Below are 23,058 nucleotides of genomic sequence, written 5' to 3'. Positions count from 1 at the left end.
AGTGTCCCTCCTGGTGTTCACAAGGTCCTTCAGCACCCCTACAATGGTGACCAGGGTGGTGTTGATGGACCTGAGTTCCTCCCTGATCCCCAAATACTGTTCCTCCTGCAGCCACTGGGTCTCCTGAAACTTGGCCAGTACAGTTGCCATCGTCTCCTGGGAATGATGGTACGCTCCCATGATGTTGGAGAGGACCTCGTGGCGAGTGGGTTCCCTGGGCCTGTCCTCTGCCTGTCGCACAGCAGTCCTCCCAGTTCCCCTGTTTTCCTGTTCCTCTGTCCCCTGAACCGTGTGCCCACTGCCCCCAGGTCCTTGGGTTTGTGGGTTTGCCTGGGTTCCATGTAGTGGTGGACACACTGCTGCTTAACGTGTCCTGGGGACAGAGGTATGGGCCCGCTGGGTGGGTGCTGTGCTGGTGTTTCGTGAGGGGGAGGCTCTGTGGTGGCATGTGCTAGTGTGTGGGGAACCGACGGTCCCGAGGTCCCAGATGGGCTGGGCTGGTCATCTAGATCCAGTTGGACAGAGCTGCTGTCATCACTGTGGGCCTCTTCTGTGTGTGTGTGTGTGTGTGTGTGTGTGTGTGTGTGGGGGGGGGGGGGGGGGGGGGGGGGGGACAGGGGGTGGACATGTCTGGAACCTCCTGTCCGGTGACGTTGGCTAGGGGTCCTGCAGGGGTGTAAAGGCATGATTATTGCATCTGTGTGTGCCATTGTGTGCAATGGCTGGGTGACCCTGTACCCCAGTGCTTACATTCTTGTCTAGGATTGGGGATCTGTGTGGGTATGTGTAGTGGACATGCTTTGGTGATGGGTGTCCATGCTTTGGTGTTGCATGCAGGGCTTGGTGTTGGGAAGGGTGGGTTGTGATAGTGGGACATATGTGAGGAGTTGGAGTGATGGGGGTGAGGGTGGGGTATGTGATAGCATGCAGGTAGAGTGGGGGATTTAATAGTTAAGATCTGACTTACCAGAGTCCATTCCTCCTGCTACTCCTGCGAGGCCCTCAGGATGCAGTATAGCCAAGACTTGCTCCTCCCATGTTGTTAGTTGTGGGGGAAGAGGTGGGGGTCCGCCACCAGTCCTCTGAACTGCAATCTGGTGTCTTGAGACCACGGAACGCACCTTCCCCCGTAGCTCGTTCCACCTCTTCCTGATGTCATCCCTAGTTCTTGGGTGCTGTCCCACTGCATTGACCCAGTCTACGATTCTGCGCCATAGCTCCATCTTCTTAGCAATGGAGGTGTGCTGCACCTGTGATCCGAATAGCTGTGGCTCTACCCGGACGATTTCCTCCACCATGACCCTGAGCTCCTCCTCAGAGAACCTGGGGTGTCTTTGCAGTGCCATGGTGTGGTGTGGGTGATGTGTGAGGTGGTGTGTGTTGTGATGTGTGAGGGGATGTGTTTGTGTATGTTGTGTGAGGTGCGTGGATGTTGTGTGAGTGATGGTGTTGTGTGCCTGTGGATGCTAGTTTGTTGATGGTAGTGTCTCTCTCTCTGTGCTTCGTTCTAGTTTTTTGTCGTAGGGGTTTGTGGGTGATGTGGGTGTGTGTTTTATATTGTATTGGGTGTGTGGGAGTGGTGTGTGTATGTGTATCAGGTGTGTGTATTCGAATTGTCCAATGTGGTTGTGTTTTGTAAATGTGTGTTTATTTTTAACACAGAGGGCGTGTACCGTCAATGGAATACTACGGTAGAAAGACAGCCGCGTGAATTTGTGGGTCGTGATAGTGTGGGTGTAGTCTTGTTGGCGTGACGGTGGAGGTTTTGTTATCGCCAGTTTATCACTGACCTTTGGTGTGGCGGACTTGTGTGGGTGTCTAGATTTTGGCGGATTCCAGCCTGTGGGTCGTAATAGCTGTGGCGGATTTCCACGGCCGCAGTGTTGGCGGTCTTCTGCACAGCAGTAAGCGGCATTTACCGCCAATGTTGTAATGAGGGCCTATGTTTCCCAGGAGAGCACCCTGCTGCTGGACACCACTGGGGAGGCGGAGCCACACCTGATTCGTGCTACATAGGCGTGCTGCATCACCCGCTGCGTGGGCCACAAGAACACCTTGCTTTAAGGGAATACGTGTCCCAGGAGACAACCCTGCTGTTGGAGACCACTGGGAAGGCAGGGCCACACCTGACTCACGGTATATAGCTCTGCTGCATCACCCACTGTGCAGAGCACAAGGACATTTTGCTTCAAGGGGCTACATGTCCCAGGAGACCATCCTGCTGCCAGAGACCACTGGGGAGGCGGGCCCACCAGACTTGTTCTATATTGCGCTGCCGCATCACCCGCTGCACAGGACGCACTGGGCCAAGGGCCGGCCCAGCCTGTGCCCGCCTGCTGTGGGCCACCACCCTTGGCCCTATGCCCAAGTATTGCTGTGGCACACTGGAACTGGTTATGACTATCCAGGTACTTGGAGGATTCCTAGTTAAGGGAGAAGGGGACTGGTAAAAACGATTGCTGGAGACTTAAGTGGTTAATAAGAAACAATCTGCTCCTTAATCCCAGGGAATCTATGGGAGGGATGCTGTGTGACCAGCGATAACGAACACCTACTTGAATTGTGACGCCTAATATTCAAAACCTTTAGACTTAATTAAATCGGAGGTGCAGACATTTATTTGGGGGGCAAAAGCAGGATCGAATTTTAGTGTTTCTTAAGTCCCTGTATTGCTTAGATACATGTGAAGTTAATATTTTATTGTGACAATTGGGTTGGACGGGGTTAATTGGGTATGCTTTTATACCAGTATATTTAAAATGTATAGTTAGTCATAGTTGCAAAGAGCACTCCAGTACCAAACAAGAGTCTAAGTGATAGGGCTTGAGATTATTTGTAGATACTGATTCCACCACCCACTGCACATTTAGGAGTTTACACAATAGATTCTGAGGTCCAAGTTATGGGTAAGCGCAAGGCAACAGAGGTCCCACAGGGAAAGGGAAAAAATCCAAGAGTGATGAAAAGTGCAGGGGATAATTGCACTCTAGCAAAGATAGATGACCCCATAGAACAAGTGGGCACGCTATTAAGTGATAAGCGGAGTGGAAATCAGAAAGCATCAGGTGCCTGAGCTTCTGAAATAACTGCCTTCTACTAAAAAATAAGAAAGTGCACCTGGTGCCAACGGTGTGATTACCAGTTCTTCCATTAATGCTTCTTTAAGTGAAACAAGTTTGCACAGCCTCGACTGGGGGGGCGGGGTATTGCAATCCACACAATAATGAATTAACTCAGGTTGTTAGTAACTCATCTGGGGTGGAGGCCTCGCGTCCAAATACTTGTGGCGAGAGTTTGGACGAAGGCTCTCCGTCCATAGTTTGCTCTAACAGATATCCCCCTCTAGCGCAGATGGAAATGCTAGAGACAAACAGATCCATCCTTACTCTGATGACACAGGTCCTCATGATTTATAATGTACAGATCTATCTAATTTAACTAAGGCAAAGGTAACCCAATGTAGCTGTAACAACACAGATGTGCTAGAGCTAAAAGGGCAAATTGATTTACAAACAAAAGAGGTGATGGATTTAAAGGACCTAGTAAGAGATTTGCTGTTCAAAAGGAAGTGAAGGGAAGGGATTCCATGCCCAACTGACCCAGAATGTTCTGGCAAGTTAAATGAGCATATTTACGCTCAAGTAGTCAGGACAAATCCACAAACAGAGGACCCAGCTGAAGTGACCCTCAAAATCTCTTTGACAGATGGGGCAAGAGATCATGCAACCACCCGAGGTAGAATGAGGGTCCCCTCAGTTCAGGGTATAGAGACAATCATGCCCCCAAACATCAAACTAGATGGGTGAAATCAGTAGCCCCCTATAGGTAGAAGAGAAACAAGGTACAGTGTCTCCCAGCCCGAGCCACACCATTTGGATTATTGAGAGAGAAGTAAGCAAACAGTTTGCAGCGGGAGACCATTATGAAACTCTTATTCGGGCTGGTTGCATCCTGACACAAGCGGCCGGCAGATTTTTACCAGGGACCCAGTTATGATTAGAGGCCACAGATTGCTTATGATTAATGTCCCTAAATTGGCGTCAAACATTGAGGAGGATGAAGAATCAGTGAAAAATAAGGTGATTCAATGGATTATGCACAACCAACAATGTTTATCGGTCATTCACTCGGACATAATCTCAGCTAAGCCCTTGCCATCCAAAGCACGTGAATCTGCTAGGATAACCATGGCTTTCACAATAGTAGATGATAGTAGAAGGTCGAATTGCCCTGGACCTGAGAACCAGTGTGTTTTCGGTCTTGGCAATTAGTTTAAAATTAAACGACCCAGCTGAGGATGTATCTCAAAAAGCAAGGGCTCTACTAAAGTTTGATAATTCATCTGGTAATAATCAGTCTTCGGCAAATCTTGAATCTCTAAATTGAATAAATAGCTCTCTATCTATAAATTGAAGCCATGATGACTCACGTTGTGGTTTATACCAACCATCATCTGAGAGGGTAGACTGTAGCCTAAAGCAAATAAATGTGGTAATTAGTAGAAGAATACATAGTGTAGTAGTTGGGAGGTTGCTTGTGCCTATTAAATCAAAAATGGATGGACCTAATCCTTTGTCTGTGATCTCTTGGAAGGCAGCTGGCTTAAGACATAAGATAATGGAGCCGGATTGGCAGGACTATGTAGGTAAATTTCACTTCTGCCTCTTTCAGGAGACATGGCTATTAGAGCCATTATATAAACCAGGGTGTAATACATTTTAAAATTAATGCAACCCCCTTCATCAAAATGTAGACCTTCAGGGGGGCTGAAAGTATGTAGTATCAAAATCTCTCTGACAGCTGCTATTGAATTGATAAAAACAGATTCTCTGGATATATTAGGAATCCAGATAAAGGCACAGGAAGGCCCAGGAGTATGCCTATTTAATGTCTACATTTGGCCAAGGAAGCTTAATATTGAATCACCTGTGGTTACAGACTTAGAGACCTTAGCACCATGAACCCTGAAGCCATAATTACTGTAGGGGGAGATTTTCACTGTAAAGATGAGCCAAGTTTGGGCCTAGAATGGATTTTAGAAGAAAAGAAAACTGTGTTAACTTCAATTTATGCATGATAAAATAAAGGTGAATGTTGTGCATGTTATGTTTGCCCAGTGTATGCCGTGCCTAGGAAAAAATGGATACGCCCACTCTACTGTAACCTGGGTTTTAGAAGATATGCAGATGCACTAAGGGCCCTGCAAACCGAGACATCTACACCTCTAGTTTATGGAGTGAGTAGATATGTGTGTAAAGTAGGGCTAATAAGGAAGAAGAGGGGCTGGATGTTTTCAAAGAGAATGAGCGCACAACTGATGATGGAAGTTATTAGATTAATGAACTTTGTATTGTTGAATTTATTGTATATTTGTATATGTGCTTTTATGTTTTGTTTTTTTACCAAAAGAAAGCTTGGAACCACAAGGCCGTTGAAGGTGTTGGCTGTTTTGCTGTCTAGCTATAGGCCAGATGAGCAGAAGGGCTAGCCATGACTTCGACTAAGCAACCATGAGCATATCCATAACAGCCTCTTTAAATGGCCATTATGGCTCAAATGAAGTTGGACGTGGATGAAGAATTTCAGTAAATACACTGGTTTTGGCTTCCAAATTATGCAATTTCAAGTCTAGCACATCTGCTGCTCTACACACTACTATAGCAAAGAAGGAACTTTCTTGTATTGGTTGGTCCAGGTGGTAATTCCAACTCAGACTCTGGTGAGGAACTAGTCCATTGGCACTTTAAAGATCTAAATATAACCCCCGATCAGCGTAATGGTGGGCAGATTGTCCGCTTCCTCCTCCTTATCACCATGTAATGAGGGACACTTGGTATACCCTGAACTCCATCGGAGCAGAAGAGGGCCTCTATCACCCAATACTATTGTTGTCAAGGGGGAGGCCAAGCATGAAGGTCTGGCTGCATAATCCATTGTTGCACCTTGCAAATTTCATGTGATGTAGGTCTGGCTCTGGCAGGTGTCAGCTCAGGGTCAGAAACCAGCATCACAACCTGTTCTGGAACCAGTGGGATCTACAAGGTATGGAAAAACCTGGCATGGAATATGGGCCCATAATGCAAGTCTGGAATGACTTTGGTAAGGACCGAAGAATGGCTACTCAAGCGCAATCCGCGTCGGGGAGAGCCCACTGGCAGAGGTCCATCTGGGGACCCCTGTTGCTCTGTGAAGGTCGAAAGCACACCAAAGGGATCTGGTAGCATCTGGAAAATTTGCAGCATGGCTTCCTTGAAGACTGCTATCTTCTGCCGGATAGACGGTGGCCCAGTGAATGCTGTGCATGCTGGGACTAAATATGGGACAGACTCAGAGCTAGAAAACACCAGACCCTCCCAGTAATACTCTTTCAGTGCCCCTTTTTTAAATGGTCACCCCCACATTTTGCCTGGTAATTGATGCAATTTTGACTGAAAGTGCACTGGGTTCCTGCTGCCCAGGTCCCCAGTGCAAGATCTCTTTCCTTAACCAACTAGCAATACATTTGGCACCCCTGTAAGTCCCTACTTAATGTTACCACTGGTACATAGGGCATGGGTACCAAAGGGGTCCCCAAGGGCTGCAGCATAAATTATGCCACCCTCAGGGACTCCTCACCTAGCACACGCAGACCGCCATTGCAGGCTGTGGGTCTTAGTGCAGCTAAAAGTGAAAACACAACATCACACACAGGCTGCGTGCCCAGTCACCTAACACTGCAAGCAATATATGGAAGTAACCCCTACTGCAGGCCTTACAGCTTTAAGGCAAACTGCATTATATTACATGTGGGGTATATCTGCAAGAGTAGATATGCCCCTGCTATGTCTTTGCCGATTCTTAGACATAGTGAGTGAACAGGGAAGCCATTTTAAGTACATGTGCTGGACAGTGGATACGAGTTCCCCAGCTACATGATGGCTTCACTGAAAATAGAAATGTTTGGTATCAAACATCTCATACTGATAAATCCTCACTGATGCCTGTGAGGGATTTATTAATACATGCACCCAGAGAGCACCTTACAGATGCCCCCTGAAAAACCAACCATTAACCTGTGTGCTGGCTGACTAGTTCTAACTAGCATGCCACCACAATACAGGTTTCTGACCCCCAAGGGTGAGAGTCTTTGCTCTCGGGCAGACAGGAACAAAGCCTGCTCTGGCAGTGGTGTTAGTACACCATCCCAACACAATGACTTGCAATTCTGCATTCCAAGGTAGGGGCATTCAAAGAAGCCCACCACCCTTGGTATGTAGATATGGCTTCCCACGAAGGAGAGGATGCCAAACCCCTTGCCCCAGGGCCCATTTGACACCTGAACAGGTGGGAAAATTAATAGTCATAGAGGCGTGCCCACCTCTCAGGTCAGTTCCACCCCTATGGTGAGCTGCCTAATATGGACACAACTTTTGAAAGTCTGCCATCTTGGTGATGGCTGAACTAGGAGTTCTGGGATAGTGTTATGCCCACTTCCCACAGGAAGTGGTCATATAGGGGGCATAGTGACTCCAGAGGTAAGTAGCCCATTGGCTACTCCCCTACACTCTTCTAAGCACCGATAAATTAATTATTTAGGAGAGCCCCAGGCACCAGGAAATCAGATTCTGCTGACCTGAAGAAAGACACTTGGGAAAAACAAAAGTCAAGAACTGAAGACCAGTGACTGACTCTGCGCCAACCCTGACAGCCTTGTTGCTGACTTCGACGATTGCGAGGATGACGCCTCGTCCTCAAGCTGCGAAAACTTCCACAAGTCAGAGAAGACTGCCAGCCTTCACCCCAGCACAAAGAACTACCGTGGAGTAGTGTAGCTGCTTCCCTGCATGCTTGCAGGCACCCAGGAAACCCTGAAGAGGGCGTTGAACCACCAAAACCCAACACCAGACAGCACAACTGCCCTTGTGCCCCTAGCCAGAGTTGAAGTGGGCCAACAATGCCAGCATGGTGCCCAGCCAGCCTCCCCAGAGACAGTCCATCTTGGGCTTCCCCACTGCGACTTTCAGACCGAAACCTGCAGCGCATTTGTGCAGGCCCCCCTCTACCGTAAGTGACCTGGAAACAAAGACCCAACACCTCAGGACACCTCTGCACCCATGTGACCCAGACCGGAGAGAAGAGAACCAAGGGTGTCCCCACATCTCCTCGCCTTGTGAGACCTGAGCCCACCTGTTGGCTTGGTTGAACTGGTCCCCCAGCCCATGATGGTAGCCTCTTTCAGCAGGTCCACTCTACCGCGAGTGTTCGCTGACGAAGGCCTGACACCTAAGGACACCCCTACAACTGGCCATTCTGGCCCCAAGAGAAGAGGACCGATGGTGTCTCCACGTCCCAGAGCATAATAAAGATTTGAACCCACATGTTGGTTCACCTAGTCAGAACCCCCAGTCTCTGGCTTCAGTGCTTTTCGGACTGAACTGATCTCCACTGACTTTAACGTGGCCCCCAACGCTAACCTACACCTCTGCACCTGGCCACCCCAGGTGGCCTGTTGGTGTGAGCTAGGACCCTGCCACATACCCACCGTACATCTGAAAGATTGGTGCTGTAAGTCATTACTGAGTACCTATTTGCCGTTTTTGTTTTTCCTAAATAGGATAAAATTGGAGTTCAGAAAATTGCACGATGTCTTGATTTTACAAACCTGAAGACAATTTCCTTGCAAAATGTACTTATCCGATCGTATTCATTCTAGTGGCTATATATTATATATATTTATTTTATGTTATTTTTGTAAATTGGCTTGGATTTCCTTAGTCATGTGCCTCATTTATTGACTGTGGGCCTATGGTAAATGTCTAACACTCCTTTCTGATAAGTCTAAGGCTGCTCAGGCACATTACCCCTGAAAAAAGTACCTTGGGATTGCTATAACAAGCCACTGTCCATTAGTAAGGGAACCTCGGACTCTTTGCACGATATATCTAATTTTGATATATCATATAAAGAGCCGGCTTCCTACAAGCCCCACTTGGCTTTCTTGCACTAATAGTGTGATTTAGACTTTGACTCATCAGATGACCTCAAGCAGGAACAGGATTTTGTGCAGGACCAATCTCATGACTGCAACTGACAATGGTTCCGTGACTTGGAAATGGGGGGGTGCACTTTGGATTGAACAAGACATTGTCTTATGCTCTCCGATTTAAAGCTTCACATCCTACTCCCTAACTGCCTTCCAGTACATAAGGGCATACATAGTATGACTTCAAGTCAAGGCCCAGTGTCACACCTCTTGTGGGCATGTGACAGACATATGCTTCCTGCAGTCGCGGCATGGTTTGAATCATGTAATTTGCAGTGAAGACACTTTGCCTGGCAGAATGCCTTTGAAACAAACGTTTAACTCAATGGAACACTTACAAAGTTGGAAGTGAATATCTAAAGCTGCATCAAAGGGTGGGGAATGAAAGGAGACAACATCAACACGCAGGAGTGGTGCTTTTAAATGCAGCACATCAAGGGTGGTATGAAGTCACCATTGAGCCATATGATGCCACCTACCGGCATGGGGAAGGAATGTTGAAAAAAATCTCCAGATTCTCAAGGTGTTTGGTAATAGTCTAAAGATAAGCAATCAGCAGTTAGAACTATCCATCAGAACAGTGGCTACTAAACAATCATGTCAACAGCTTAAGTCAAATACCGGGAGGCCACATCAACTTTCTCTAGCTCAATTTGCATTGCTTGTTTGAAAGCAGCCATACTGTGCTAAAGTAGGTTAGAGATCAGACTTCTATGTGAATCTGGCAAGTTGAGGAATGACAGGCTTGCCACTTTTCACCAAGTATGAGGATATCTTGCCAAGAAACGTGGTACTAGCAGCATTAGGTACTCCACTGCATGAACCAAAAATCCAGTGACTAGGCAAGTCAATATGCTTGAATTACCTAACCGGAGAAAGTGAGAGGATACCTTGTTTTAGATTTCAAGAGAAGACTTCTACTGTTATATTGTCCAAAATAATTGGGGTCACAGCAACACGATTTCCTCACCCTCAAACGGAAACTGCAGCGTTATCAGAGAAAAGGAACACTGACTGGTGTCCCTCTCAGTTCCCGGTGCATTATGCTAATTTGGTTGGGAGTGTTAGAAGTCAAACATACCCGTCAGCAATCTCTTTCATGCTGTCGTTTTGCCTTCCCTCTCCAGAGACCCTCAAATCAAACAGAAGTATAGGTATTTTTCAATAATCTCATTATTTATGATATAGCAAATATGTGAATAATAACTATCATATTATGAGCAACTCAGGGTCCAATTATATTTCATTACATACATCTACACAATCAGTCAAAACCCTACCTACATTATTACAAATTATTTTCTTTAAGTATAAGCGAGTCATGTACAATCTACCACACATTATGCCAGAAGTAATAAAATCACCTGTCAGCATGCATTTAGAAACTAGTCCATCTTCTCTGTTGCGTCCCAAACACCAGTACCTTATATACTATATTGATAAATAGTGGCGCCTGATCACCCGTAAATGGAAAGCAGCAAACCTTCCAGTGGGGTCTAGGTTGGCATGGGCCCAGGCTGAGAGTGCATTACTGTGCAGGGAAGAGGTTAAGGGTCTCAGACAATATCCCTTTTCAGAGGCGTGGGACACCCTCCTGGAGACTTTCTGCAAGAGGACTCCATCCACTCAACCCACCCCTTAAACACATGTGCAGACCGTATCCTTCTCCTCCTCCTCCTCCTCGTCACTCCCACTTTTTTTCAGCTCTGACTGGTATCTACCGCACTCACCCCTGCTAAACCCCACCGGCTCCATGACACTTATTGCATTATCCTAACACTATGAACGAGTGCACCCAGTGCTTTAGTTTTCTTTTTATTTCACGCAGTTATGATATAGTTCAGAGTTGATTTTTTTTTGGGCATCATTGTTGATTCATTGGCCCTCAATACAAAGTCTTATTGAAATATTCGTTACCACCTTCACTGTTAGTATCATTGAGAATGTATTTGTTGTCCACACATGGATGACCTTACATTAACGGCAGAATTCCACAGCATTGCACTGTTCATATACAACTCTCCTGTGCATGCTGTGTATGCGAGCTGTATTGTGACACAGCTGCATTATACTGGATATGTACTTTAAATAAAAATTAAAATAAAAACTAGCTACAAAAAATAATATATTGCGGTCTATGGAGCAAGAAGGAAGGGCTTTCTGTTTAGCTTCTGTACTGGTTAGACAGGAGAGTTAGACATTGCCTCCATTTTAGCTTCAAGAAGCACATCGAAACTGCTGTCCTTTGAATCTTCTTTTGTTCCATACAAGAGGAACTGCATACGATTATGTTATATTAAAGTGAGTGTCTAGCTACCATGCAATGATAAGTTCTGCAAAGAATTGAAGAATGCCTTCTCTAGCCTGTTGTTATGGGCCACAGATAAATATGTGAAAATGAAGCAGATTTAATTTTTTTGTGTCTTTTTATCTAGCAAGCTCAAATGAGTATATACCTGGGAAAAAAGCCTGCTGATTCATTAAAATGCACCACAAAACAGGAAAAATGTGATTATGCCCCACACTATTTAGTTCTGCACCAGAGAAGTCAAATCATTTGAACCAGACCCGAAAAGGTAGCTTAAACTCCTGAAGGTTTCGCCTGGTAAAATTAGGGATCTGAGGAACGTTTGTCTCATTAACTTTGTTTGATGTTTTCACTCTAGCTAATTGCTACTTCATCAGCAGAAAACAGCATGTAAAGGCACCAACATGTCTGTGACCAAAGAGCCAGCTGGAAGAGGGTCAGGACCCTAACGCAACTTTAGAAGCACCTTCGAAGTGGGGGAAGTCTGCACAGAGGCCAAGGCGAGGCAGGGAACAAAGTTGGCAGCTATGTTTTTGTGGTGGCTCCACAGGTAGCACTGGGTGTGGGGGAAGGTGAGGGGGGGGTACCCCAAGACACCAAGGATATTGGCAGCTTCCTTACTTGTGAAACACGTTTAACCTTTTAAGGCAAAGGTACCTATGAATCTCCTGGTTGCCAAACATTCAGCCTTAGGACGAATGGTACCTTCCTTTTACATGGTGGGCAAATAAATATACTTCAGACCTGTAATCTTAAACTAAATTTGGAGAGAGAATATGCCGTAAAGACAAACATTATTTTGAAATGCAGCTATATGTGGGATCGTATTGATCTGTTTTGATGGATATATTTAAAGGTTTGGTTGATATGTTATTTTAAATACTTAAGGAATAAGAGGAAAAAGAGAGGCCAATGATTGCTGCATGGAGGCAAATAAGCTTTTAAGATGCATTGGTTTTTGAATGTGGTATTATCATAAGGAGTATATTATGTATTTTTTTAAATTAAGTGAATCTGATCAATTAGGTATTACAGCAAATGAATATTTACTGAACATTGTGTAGAAATAGTATCTTGATTTTAAGGGGTTACATAAGTGAAACTGTTTACGTGATTACCCTGCCAATGCCCTCAGTCTACATAGAAAGACTAATTACATTTTAATGGGGATTAATAAAGGGTTCTAAATCTAAGGAACTGATTCAGAGTTTGACGTGATTGTCAGGATGGCAGAGGAGATACAATTTAGATGATCTCTAGCCCAATACTTACCTTTATAATTTGAAGGTACAGCATCAAGGCACAAAACATCTGGTGGATATCCGCTATTGGGTTTGATGAGGTGTTCACTAAAGTTTTAACTAAAAAACAATTACCCCCACATCCAGGGATGGATATCCACACTCTTCCCCTTTGTTACCTGGAAGCACACTTTGCATCCTTGTTCTCCGTAGAAATACTCCCAAGATTACTTCCAGGTTTATAAATATGGAGTATAATACATATAAACAAATCCCTTGATAGCCCTGATCACAAGTCAATGTTACATGGTTTCACGGCTATTATTTTGTGATGAGAGTTAGGAGAACCTTTATTGATAACACCCGCCCTCAATAAGTCTTACATGACAAATTGACTGGAACTATGGTTGCAACTTGAAAAATTAACAAGTACAACTAAGTTTCTGACTTTACATCCTGATCTGTGAGAACACAATGATCTGGTAATCATGGTAATTCTCCCTTAATAATGATGCAATGGTGACTGGGTGACCACCTGATTTAAGTAACTTTTAATCGAATATTCTCATTAGGAGGACAAAAGCAAAATGCTCCACATACTTTACATTGTAGGATTCCCTGATGCACATGTTGAAACAGTGTAATTCTTTCAAAACAAATGTGGCAAAACCTAACTTTAGTAATATTAATGCTAGTGGTGTATGCTAATGTAAAGTATTGACCCCATCTTCCAAGTAACTTAAATAATAGCAAAAAAAGATAAAATAAATTACCTGTTCGAAAACGTGAATAATATTAAAAGTACTGAATTGATGACCCACCTGCCCTGCCAATTCCAAACGCTTGTTTCCATAATAGTCTCTATCATCCACTTTGTTCTCTCCTTGCGCGAGTATTACCCTTCGAACCATTACAGCTGTATAGATGCACTTTGCACGAAAATGAAATTCTTTTACCTAAAATAGAGTATTCAAATGTTGTCATTTTGCTTTTTTGTTTCGTAGCTGCAAATAGATACAATGGAATGGTATATAAATACTCTCAGTAGTCTGAACGTTTTGAGTCTCAACTAGGAAGACACATACTAAGCAAATACAAACATTTGTCCAAATATCATCTACACCCAAATACTTTGCACAAAGCAAACACAGACTTAACCTGGACATACAAGCATTTCATAATTTATTTGAATTAACATGAGGTATTTGTTGGACCAGCACATATATATTTTCAAAGCAAATAACTGGTGTTACTTAGGAGACATGTGTACAGTCACAATAAGATGTTCTATTTAAGAGGGGCATGATGAATGGAGTGAGCCCTGTTAACGCAAATATATTAGAAATTATTAATGAATGCTTATGTATTTTGAATAATGAAAAAATGTAGAAAATGATTAACGTAGAAAAATTATGTGCACGTTTGAAAAATGTTCCCTCGGAGAGTGGTCACCAAGATTCACAAATTATAATAAAAGAGCAACTAACATATGTGAATTATTGAAAATGTATTAAAATAACGTAGTAGTATGTCATATTGAGAGATATAACTTATGTTTTGCATTATATTGTAGAGCTTAACTTAGCCAAAGTCGTGGTCTAGTTTTGCCAGGCCTCGTGCAGAAGCTGAATAATAACGGTCAATGTAAGGCACTGGCGGCCTGAACTAACTGTGAACTGCTCATTGTTTAATTAAATCTGCTTAGCTGAAACCTTTGCAAGAACCAATGGACAGGAGACGATGGAACAAAATGTAGCAAAAACTGTGTAAAGCATTCCAAGTGTACTTCCCCAGGATTTAAACAATGAAGACACTGACTAGAGAAAAAGATGCAACATTTTCGATACCCAACGAGCCGGATGATGAGGACATCGTAAAGTGAACCAATCAACTACATAGGAACTGTGTAATATTAGAATTCAGAGATTTGAATTATAAAGGTTATTGGGTAAAATAAAATCGTGTGATTAGTTGACCAATCAGGAATTAGGGGATAGTCTGGGTGACATTAATATAACAACGTGACAGAAGGAAAAGCTCACAGACCCTGTTCCAAAATTGATGCGATAAGAGGGGAGAAGAGATTTGAGATTCTGTTATTGGGCTCATACTCTCTAAGAGGAGAGCCTGATGCGATGCTGATCGATTGATGACCTGAAGACGAAGACTGACTTTGTTGCTGGTCCATACCTTGGATAGGTAGATGTGACTGGATTACTTTTTTGTGTCTTTTCATTCTAGGTACCAAATGCACTGTCTAATAGCTTTTTTCCTCTTAGCTAGATGTTTTTTCTAAATTCATGTTCTAAACTGTTTTTGCATGAAGTCCCACATGCTAATGTTAATCTGGGTTAGATGAGGTTCCTATTTTAGGATACTGACAACTACAGAGACAAATGATTGATGGACTGATTTGCTGAACTCTGCTACTCATATTGACGTATTCACCTTTGATTCATATGTTGACTTATACTAATGCTTTAGAATGTATTCTGTCACACGTTTTGATTAGATTATGTTATTGGTGGTTGCTAATGAATTAATCTTGATTTGAGTTGAATAAAGTTGGAAATAATCACATGACTTAGTATTGTAACTAATAGGGAAATAAAATTACTACAACGTATATTGAGTTGTGGTTATTCATGACTGAAAGGTCATGGTGTGATGTTATTTACTGCTGTTTAATGATTTGCTTAATGGTTATTGATGTTGTGTATTGATTATTGAGAACATTGGTCACACCGTAGCTAGGGTACTCCATGCGAATCAAAAGGTTAATCGACCAATGCACGTCCCCTTGTAACTTTACTTATTAAGGACCAGACGTACTAACAGCCTCATCTGACCTCACTCGGCCCATCCTGCCATATAGAAGAGGGAGGGGGGCCACATCCTCGACCCCTCAACTTGCAAGGGGGACCCCCTCGACAGTGATCCTAGACTGAGGATCGCTGCTCGGCTGAGATCTGGGCCGCGGTCGCATGGCAGCCAGCGGCTCAGTGAATTCCAGTGCCGCAGAGGATCCAAAATTGCACCGGGGAGGTGGCGCACCCTGAAAGACTGTGTCGTGCTGCTACTGGGGGCCCTGGGCTGATGCAGGGCCAACTGCAACCCTGGAGGAAAAGGATTGCGGCCTCGGCAGATGACCCAGAGGCCAGGAGAGACCCTGAAAACCAGGTGATCGCGAAGCACTAATCACACGCCTGTCCGCGAATCGGACTGACCCTTACAGACTGACAGCCGATGTGCGGTTGCTTCTGAAGTTGCAAGAACAGGAGCAATACATGATGTAGGAGGTGCACCCTGGAAGGTGAGACTGTCCTCCCTGCAAGAGCGCGAAGCGGTGAGCGCAAGCTGGCGAGCGATGGAATCCGGCCCCCTGTGAGGTCGAGCCCTGGCTTCAGCGGTTGGATTAGCGGGGTTATAGTGCCCAGATCTGCGCCTGCGCGACTGTAGCCCTGCGAGGAGCAACAGATGCCCGGTAGAGAGGCACACATTACTCCCTTGATTACCAAAAAGATCTCCAAGTGAAGAGGGGGAGAACCAGATAGCGCCCAAGTGGGACCTGAGGAGCAGTGACTTTTAACCCATTGGCCCCTATGCGGCTCTACTGAGGCAGGAGTTGTAATAGCAGTGACCGAAGGCAGGGGCGGAGGAGACTGGAAAATCCCTACCAGGTGGCACTGAAAACCCTTGTTCTACAGATTGTTCTTTTACTCCATGAGTGCTTGGAGGGTGATCCTGACTACTAGTGGATTTTGATATAGGACTGCACGGGGGCCCCGGAGCAATGGAACCGCCCCTTGCCCACCGCGTGTTAAACATTAGAAGAAGACCTTACCCATCTTAAGGTGCAGTGGGGACGCCAAACTGCAGAGCAATTCGCCTGTTGGATTACCTGCACACCAGAAAGACCTACAGCGTTCGGGAGTTAGTTGTGGATGGTGCAGAAGCATGCGGTTGGCATGGTTACCCCCTTCCTCCCCCCTCCCCCCAACACACACACACACACACACACTTTTTTCCTGATATTGATGCCAATTTTGATTGAAAGTGTGCTGGGATCCTGCTAACCAGGCCCCAGCACCAGTGTTCTTTCCCAAAATCTGTACCTTTGTTTCCACAATTGGCACACCCCGGCACACAGTTAAGTGCCTTGTAAAAGGTACCCATGGTACCAAGGGCTGCAGCATGCATTATGCCACACTGGAGAACCCCTCACCAAGCACATATACACTGCCTTTGCAGCTTTTGTGTACTGGTGGGGAGAAAAAGGCAAAGTCGACATGAGACTCCTCATAGGGTGCCATGCCCACAACCCACTGCCTGTGGCATAGGTAAGTCACCCCTCTAGCAGGCCTTACAGCCATAAGGCAGGGTGCACTATACCACAGGTAAGGGCATAGCTTCATGAGCACTATGCCCCTACAGTGTTTAAGTCCATTCCTAGACATTGTAAGTGCAGTGTAGCCATATTGAGTGTATGGTCTGGGAGTTTGTCATTACTAACTCCTGAGCTCCATAATGGCTTCACTGAATACTGGGAACTTTGGTAGCAAACTTCTCAGCACAATAAAGCCACTGTGGGATTTATTGAAAAATTCACCACAGAGGACATCTTAGAGATGCTCTCTGGGGTGATGCTAAACTGCTAGTGCAGGACTGACCAGTCTGTGCCAGCGTGCCACTTTCAGACACGTTTTTAACCACAAGGGGTGAGAGCCTTTGTGCCCTCTGTGGCCATAAACAAAGCCTGTCGTGGGTGGAGGTGCATTACACCTCCACCCTGCAGGGACTGTAACACTTGGCGGGGAGCCTCATAGGCTCAAACCTCTGTTTACAGTGCCCCATGTTCCTCCAGCTAGTGGAGCTGAAAGCCCCACCCGCCCCCCTCCCCACCTCCCCTGGACAAAGCCCCACTTTTGGTGGCAAGTCCAGCGGGAAAATTAGGGAAAACAGGGAGGAGTGACCACCCCAGCTAGGAACACCCCTAAGGTGTCCAGAGCTGAGGTGATCCCCTCCTTGCAGAATCCTCCATCTTGGGTTGGAGGACAGGGACCAATAGTGTTAGGTTTGTGTCCCCCTCCCCAGAGGGAGTGGACACAAGAAGGGTGTAGCCAGCCTCAGGGACAGTGGCCATTGCCTACTGCCCTCTGAAACACCCCTAAATCCAGGATTTAAGGGCTCCCCTGAACCTAGCTCACCAGATTCTTGGCGAACTAACAAGAAAGAAGAAGGACTGCTAAGCTGAACCCCAGCAGAGAAGAAGGAAGACACAAACTGACTCGGCCCCAGCCCTACCGGCCTGTCTCCTGCTTCAAAGAACCTGCAACAAGAAGTCAACGCGGGACCAACGACCTCTGCCAAGTTCCAGAGGACTGCCCTGCACCCCAAACGACCAAGAACTCCAGTGGACAGCGGCCCTGTCCAAAAAGAAATTACTTCCAAGGGACTCCAGAGTCTCCCCGGATCAGTGAGTCCTGACCACCCTGCACCAGACGCCACTGGCCAAGGACTATGTGGCCCACCCAGCTAGAGAGAGTCCCCAGGCGATTGTGAGCAAGTGCCCACCCTGGGTTGACCTCTCCACAAAGACGCCTGCAGAGGGAAACTCGAGGACCCAGCTGACCGCAAAAGTGCCAGATTAAGATATCCGATGCATAAAAGACTACTGCACCCGCAGCCCCCAGGCTTTGGAGAACCCGAACCCCAGTGCAGGTACGTTCAGCAGGCGGTCCTCCTCCCTGTCCAGGCCCAAGTCGACCCCCTGGACTTCGCCTGTGGCATCTGAGTGACCCCAGGGTCCCCTCATAGCCCAGCATTGGAAATCTGATGCCTGGTTTGCACCCTGCACCCGGCCGCCCCAGTGCCACTGAGGGTGTGTGTTTGGTGCCTTCTTGTGGCCCTCTCAGTTCTCCTCTAAACCCCCCAGGTCTGCCCTCCGAAGTTGTGGGTATTTACCTGTTGGCAGGCCTGATTCTGAGTGCCCCCAGTCTCCAAAGGAACCATGTTAAATTTGCCTCAACTTTTACCCCTGCACCCAGCCGTCCCTGTGTTGCCGGTGGTGGGTGTTTGGAGTTATCTTGAACCCGAACCTGTGTACTTCCTAACCCCCGGAGACTGGAACTGCAAGTCAAGTACTTACCAGTAAATCGCACTTAACTTTTCTTCCCCCAGGAACTGTTTCTGAAAAGTGCACTTTTAAAACAGATAATTGCCAATATTTTAAAAACTGTAAAACGTATTGATTTCAAACAAATGTGTGAAATAGGAATCTATTGAAGTACCTACCTGCAACTTGAATCTTCTGGTTCTAGAAATAAATTAAGAAAATATATTTTTGCTATATAAAAACCATTAGTCTGGAGTGAAGTCATTGAGTGTATGCTTATATTGCTTGTGTGTGTACAACAAATGCTTTGCACTACCCTCTGATATGCCTAACTGCTCGACCACACTACCACAGTAGAGAGCATTAGTATTATCTATTCTAGCCTCTGTTAAGTCTCTGGAGAACCCCTCGACTCTGTGCACACAATATCTAATTTTGATATAATATATACAGAGCCAGCTTCCTACACATGCCATTGGCAAAGCCCTGAAAAAACAGAGAAGGGGACCTTGGGGTCCCTGGAGTCTAAGAACAGCCAGCAGTGACTCAGAGCAAACGCCCCCAGCGACAATGGTGATAATGCCCTTCACCTCTACACTCCAAGATGTCCTACAGGCCATAGCGGCGTCCAGAGCTGTCAACATCAGGACAGTGAGCGCTCTACGGGCAACGTAATGCAATAAACTGACTCTTGTGAAATGTAATAATTCATGCATTATGTATTAATGCACTATGTTAACGTTTTGCATTGCAGAGATTCATGTTAAAACATCATTAATGCTGTTTTCTATGTATTGCTCATTTTCAAGGCTTTGCTGCATTATTACAAGGTGTGGTTAGGGTGTGGTCCCTATTCTAAGCCTTTCTAGAATCCCTTCCTGCAGCCTGGCTGGGTGTGGCATGTGGGTGGGGCCTGGGTCTATTTAAGGGACCCAGCCCAGCTCCATGTGCTCACTATTCAGAAGTCCAGGTGCGGAGCAGCAGCATTTCCTGAGCACCTGTTCCGAAGGCCTAAGTAGGATTTCCAGGCCCTGTCTTCATTTCCTTGGTGATCTTCAAGCAGGGCGGTAAGGCGGAGGTCGGGTTAGGCTCCCGACTCCGTTTTCAGAAATACTTGAGTTTTGGGCCTTTTAGTTACATCGCGTGTGCGATGGATTTCTTGGCATTTAACTCCTGCAGTTTGGATCGTCAGTCTGCGCGATCGTATTTTGGCATTTAAACCTTGATTGTTGAATCGGCAACAGTGTGCACGATTCATTCTTGGCATTTAACTTTCACAGTTCGGATCGGCAGTGTGCGTGATCGTATTTTGGCATTAAAACCTTGATGTTCGAATCAGCAACAGGGTGCGCGATTCATTTCTGGCATTTAACTATTGTAGTACAGATCGGCAGAGTGCGCAATCATTTCATGACATTTGAATCTTGAGGTATGAAGTAGTAACAGAGTGTTATTTAATGTTCATGGTATTCTTGAAACCCAGATTCAACAGAGTGTTATTCAATGTTCATGGTATTCTTGAAACCCAGATTCAACAGAGTGTTATTCAATTATCATAGTATTCTTGAAACTCAGATTCCACAGAGTGTTATTCAATGTTCATGGTAGTCTTAAAACCCAGATTTAACAGTGTTATTTAATGTTCATAGTATTCTTGACTCCCAGATTCAGCAGAGTGTTATTCAATGTTCAGAACATAAGATGTTATTCTAAAAACACTCATATGGAAGTTTGCATAATCCTTCTTTATTTTCCAGAGACCAAGAACTAATAGGTCATGTTATAGAGAAGCTCTTGATCATTCATATTATCAGTATATAAATATTAGGAACAACGTTTTTGAAAGTTAATGTGCATAATTTTGATATTGTGTTCTTAACTCTTGCTTCCACAGGTCTCCTTCCCCGCTGTTCCCAACCTAAAACCCCATCCCCCGCTTGGCCATTCTTTAACTCTGTGCTATAATAGCAAGTAGAGTTTGGAGCTGCCAGGAGGTGGACATATTGGGAACAGGCGCAAACCCCGAGGATCCGGTCACCCTGACAAGAGCAGCCCTTGAGGTCAAAATTGACATCCTAAGCATTGATCTAGGTCTTTTACTCGACGACCATCGTCGCTTGGCAGAACTCAGTTGAAACTCGCTTAACTACTCTAGAGAGCAGAGCGGAAGATGTGGAGAATATCGCAAGCCGCAATAATATCAGAGTGGTGGGGCTCCCTGGGAAAAAAAAAACGAAGGTTCCGTCATGATGAGCTGGCTGGAAGATTGGCTCAGATTCGTGGTGGCCCCAGAAGGCTTATCCTCCTTCTTTGCCCTGGAGCCGGCCCACAGAGTACTGACTCGGCCATTGCCCCTGGGAGCTCCAACAAATGCGGTGGTGGAGCGGCTTCTTCATTTCAAGGATCGAGATTACAACAAATGAGACTACGAGGGAACCTGATGGTGGAGAACAATAGAGTATTAATATGCAGGTTCCTGCACAACTCTGAGTGGTAACTCTGACTGGGTGCAGTTTATTTCTATCCCTCATGATGCATGGTCCTGGATGGAACTGCAACCTAGTCCAGGCCCGAGCAGCCTACACCGGATGCAGAAGAGGAAGCTTCAACCTCGCTCCTGCTGAAGAAGACTGCCTGCACTGGCTGGACATCCCACAGAAGAAAAGGTGCAAAGAGCGTAAGAAGGTGGTCGCTGTGGTCATCCCAGTGGGTGGATCGTCACCTGGCCCCGTATCTCCATCCCAGAGAGCGAGAAAGGAGAGAACGGATTCTGACAGTGAGTCCATTGCTTCGGTACCCTCCAGTGTGATTCTCCCGGTGGACACCCCAAGAACTGCAGATGAACTCATTTAGCGATCCTTGTTGGCGCCTCAGTTGGAATCTGCCCTGAAGCACTGGGGTAGAACAAAAACTTTATTTCCACACCCCCTGATAGTGTTGAGATAAAAAGAAACCCCTTGTGGATTGTTTAATGTAGATATGTGTTATTGGGGGTTGAGTGGGTGCCGGGGATGCCCCGAGCTAAGCATTGCAGACTGCCTGAACTATCACCCCCCTGCAAACCTTGACCCAAGCGTTAGAAGGCATGAACATGTTGGTTGCTTGATAGTTTGGGCGAGTGGGTCACACCGCTTTACCTGGGAATTGGGGGTTGGAGAAGAGCTTTTTTCAGTTAAAGAGGGGACTGCTTTGTGCTGTCTACGCCTGCTACACATCAGACTTGCTGTGAGAAGGGTTCCCCTGGAGATGGGATCAGAACCCCTGCAGCTCCCCCTTATGCCACACATAACATTCAGTGTGGTAGCCATCGGGAGTGTAAAGGTAGTAACATGGAACGTCAGAGGAATGCACTCAATGGTCAAACATCTAAGTATTTTCACATCTTGCTAGACGAGGAATCCACATAGCTCTGCTACAGGAGACCCACTTGGATGTCATAGCAGGGCGCGCACTCCAACGAAGATGGAGAGGTCAAGTCTATTGTACCATTTAATCAGCTTATGCATGGGGGCTTTGTATGGATTAAACCCGGGGTTCCATATCAGCATACTGCTTCCATCATAGACCCTTTGGGACGTTATGTCATAGTCATTTGGAAGTTAGATGGTTGGGAGATAGTAATCAGGAGCATCTATGGCCCTAACACTGACCATTCAGGATTTCTGACGTCGCTTTCCGAATGCCTGGCCACACACTTCATGGGACCTGTTCTGTTAGATGCAGATCTTAACTGTATTTCAGACAACTTTAGATAGATCACACACCCTCCCCCCCACTGCAGAACTCCCCAACTGCTCGAGCCGCTGGCGCTTTCCACAGCTGGCAGAGGGAATGGGGGCTAATTGATTTTTGGCACGTTCATCACCCAGAGGACAGGGATTACACCTTTTTCTCCCTACTGCATGACCTACATGTGCGTTTAGATACCTTCTTGTGCTCACCAGACATCCGGGACCTGGCACAGCTGACCGAATACCTGACCAGAACAATTTTGGACCATAATACCTTACTGTTAGGGCTTGGATGATTCCGCAACCGGCCCCCGGTGACTCCAACCAGCCCTCCTAGAAGATGAGGCTCTTAAGGCCACCATTCGTTCTGACATAACAGCTTATTCTGAGGTAAATGAGGGATCCACGGACTCAAGACTGACGGAATGGGATGCTTTTAAAGCAGTGATTAGAGGACATTGCATTTCAGCGGCTAAGGGTGTACGTCACACGTTACTTCATGACATAGAAAAGGAGGCGCAAGAGTTGCAAATACTAGAGCAGAGGCACCCAGATGACCCAGAAAAAATAATTCTGGAAGTTATCGATCAAGCAGGGAACTATCCTTAGTTACCTTGACCATTGGGCGTCTCGTAAAATGT

At 45.8% G+C, this 23,058-nt stretch overlaps 1 protein-coding gene across 1 annotated transcript in view; it reads right to left on the bottom strand.

The window, feature by feature from the left end:
* The window catches only part of POLR3B (RNA polymerase III subunit B), a 776,005-nt gene that overhangs the window by 413,450 nt on the left and 339,497 nt on the right, over window positions 1-23,058 (bottom strand). The window contains exon 12 of the mRNA XM_069228350.1: window positions 13,393-13,527. Coding sequence (XP_069084451.1) covers window positions 13,393-13,527 — 135 coding nt within the window. The remainder of the gene's footprint in view (window positions 1-13,392; window positions 13,528-23,058) is intronic.

This window comes from Pleurodeles waltl, chromosome 4_1 (genome assembly GCF_031143425.1).
Source record: "Pleurodeles waltl isolate 20211129_DDA chromosome 4_1, aPleWal1.hap1.20221129, whole genome shotgun sequence".
Taxonomy (NCBI): domain Eukaryota; kingdom Metazoa; phylum Chordata; class Amphibia; order Caudata; family Salamandridae; genus Pleurodeles; species Pleurodeles waltl.
This window is presented reverse-complemented; position numbering and strand designations above follow the sequence as displayed.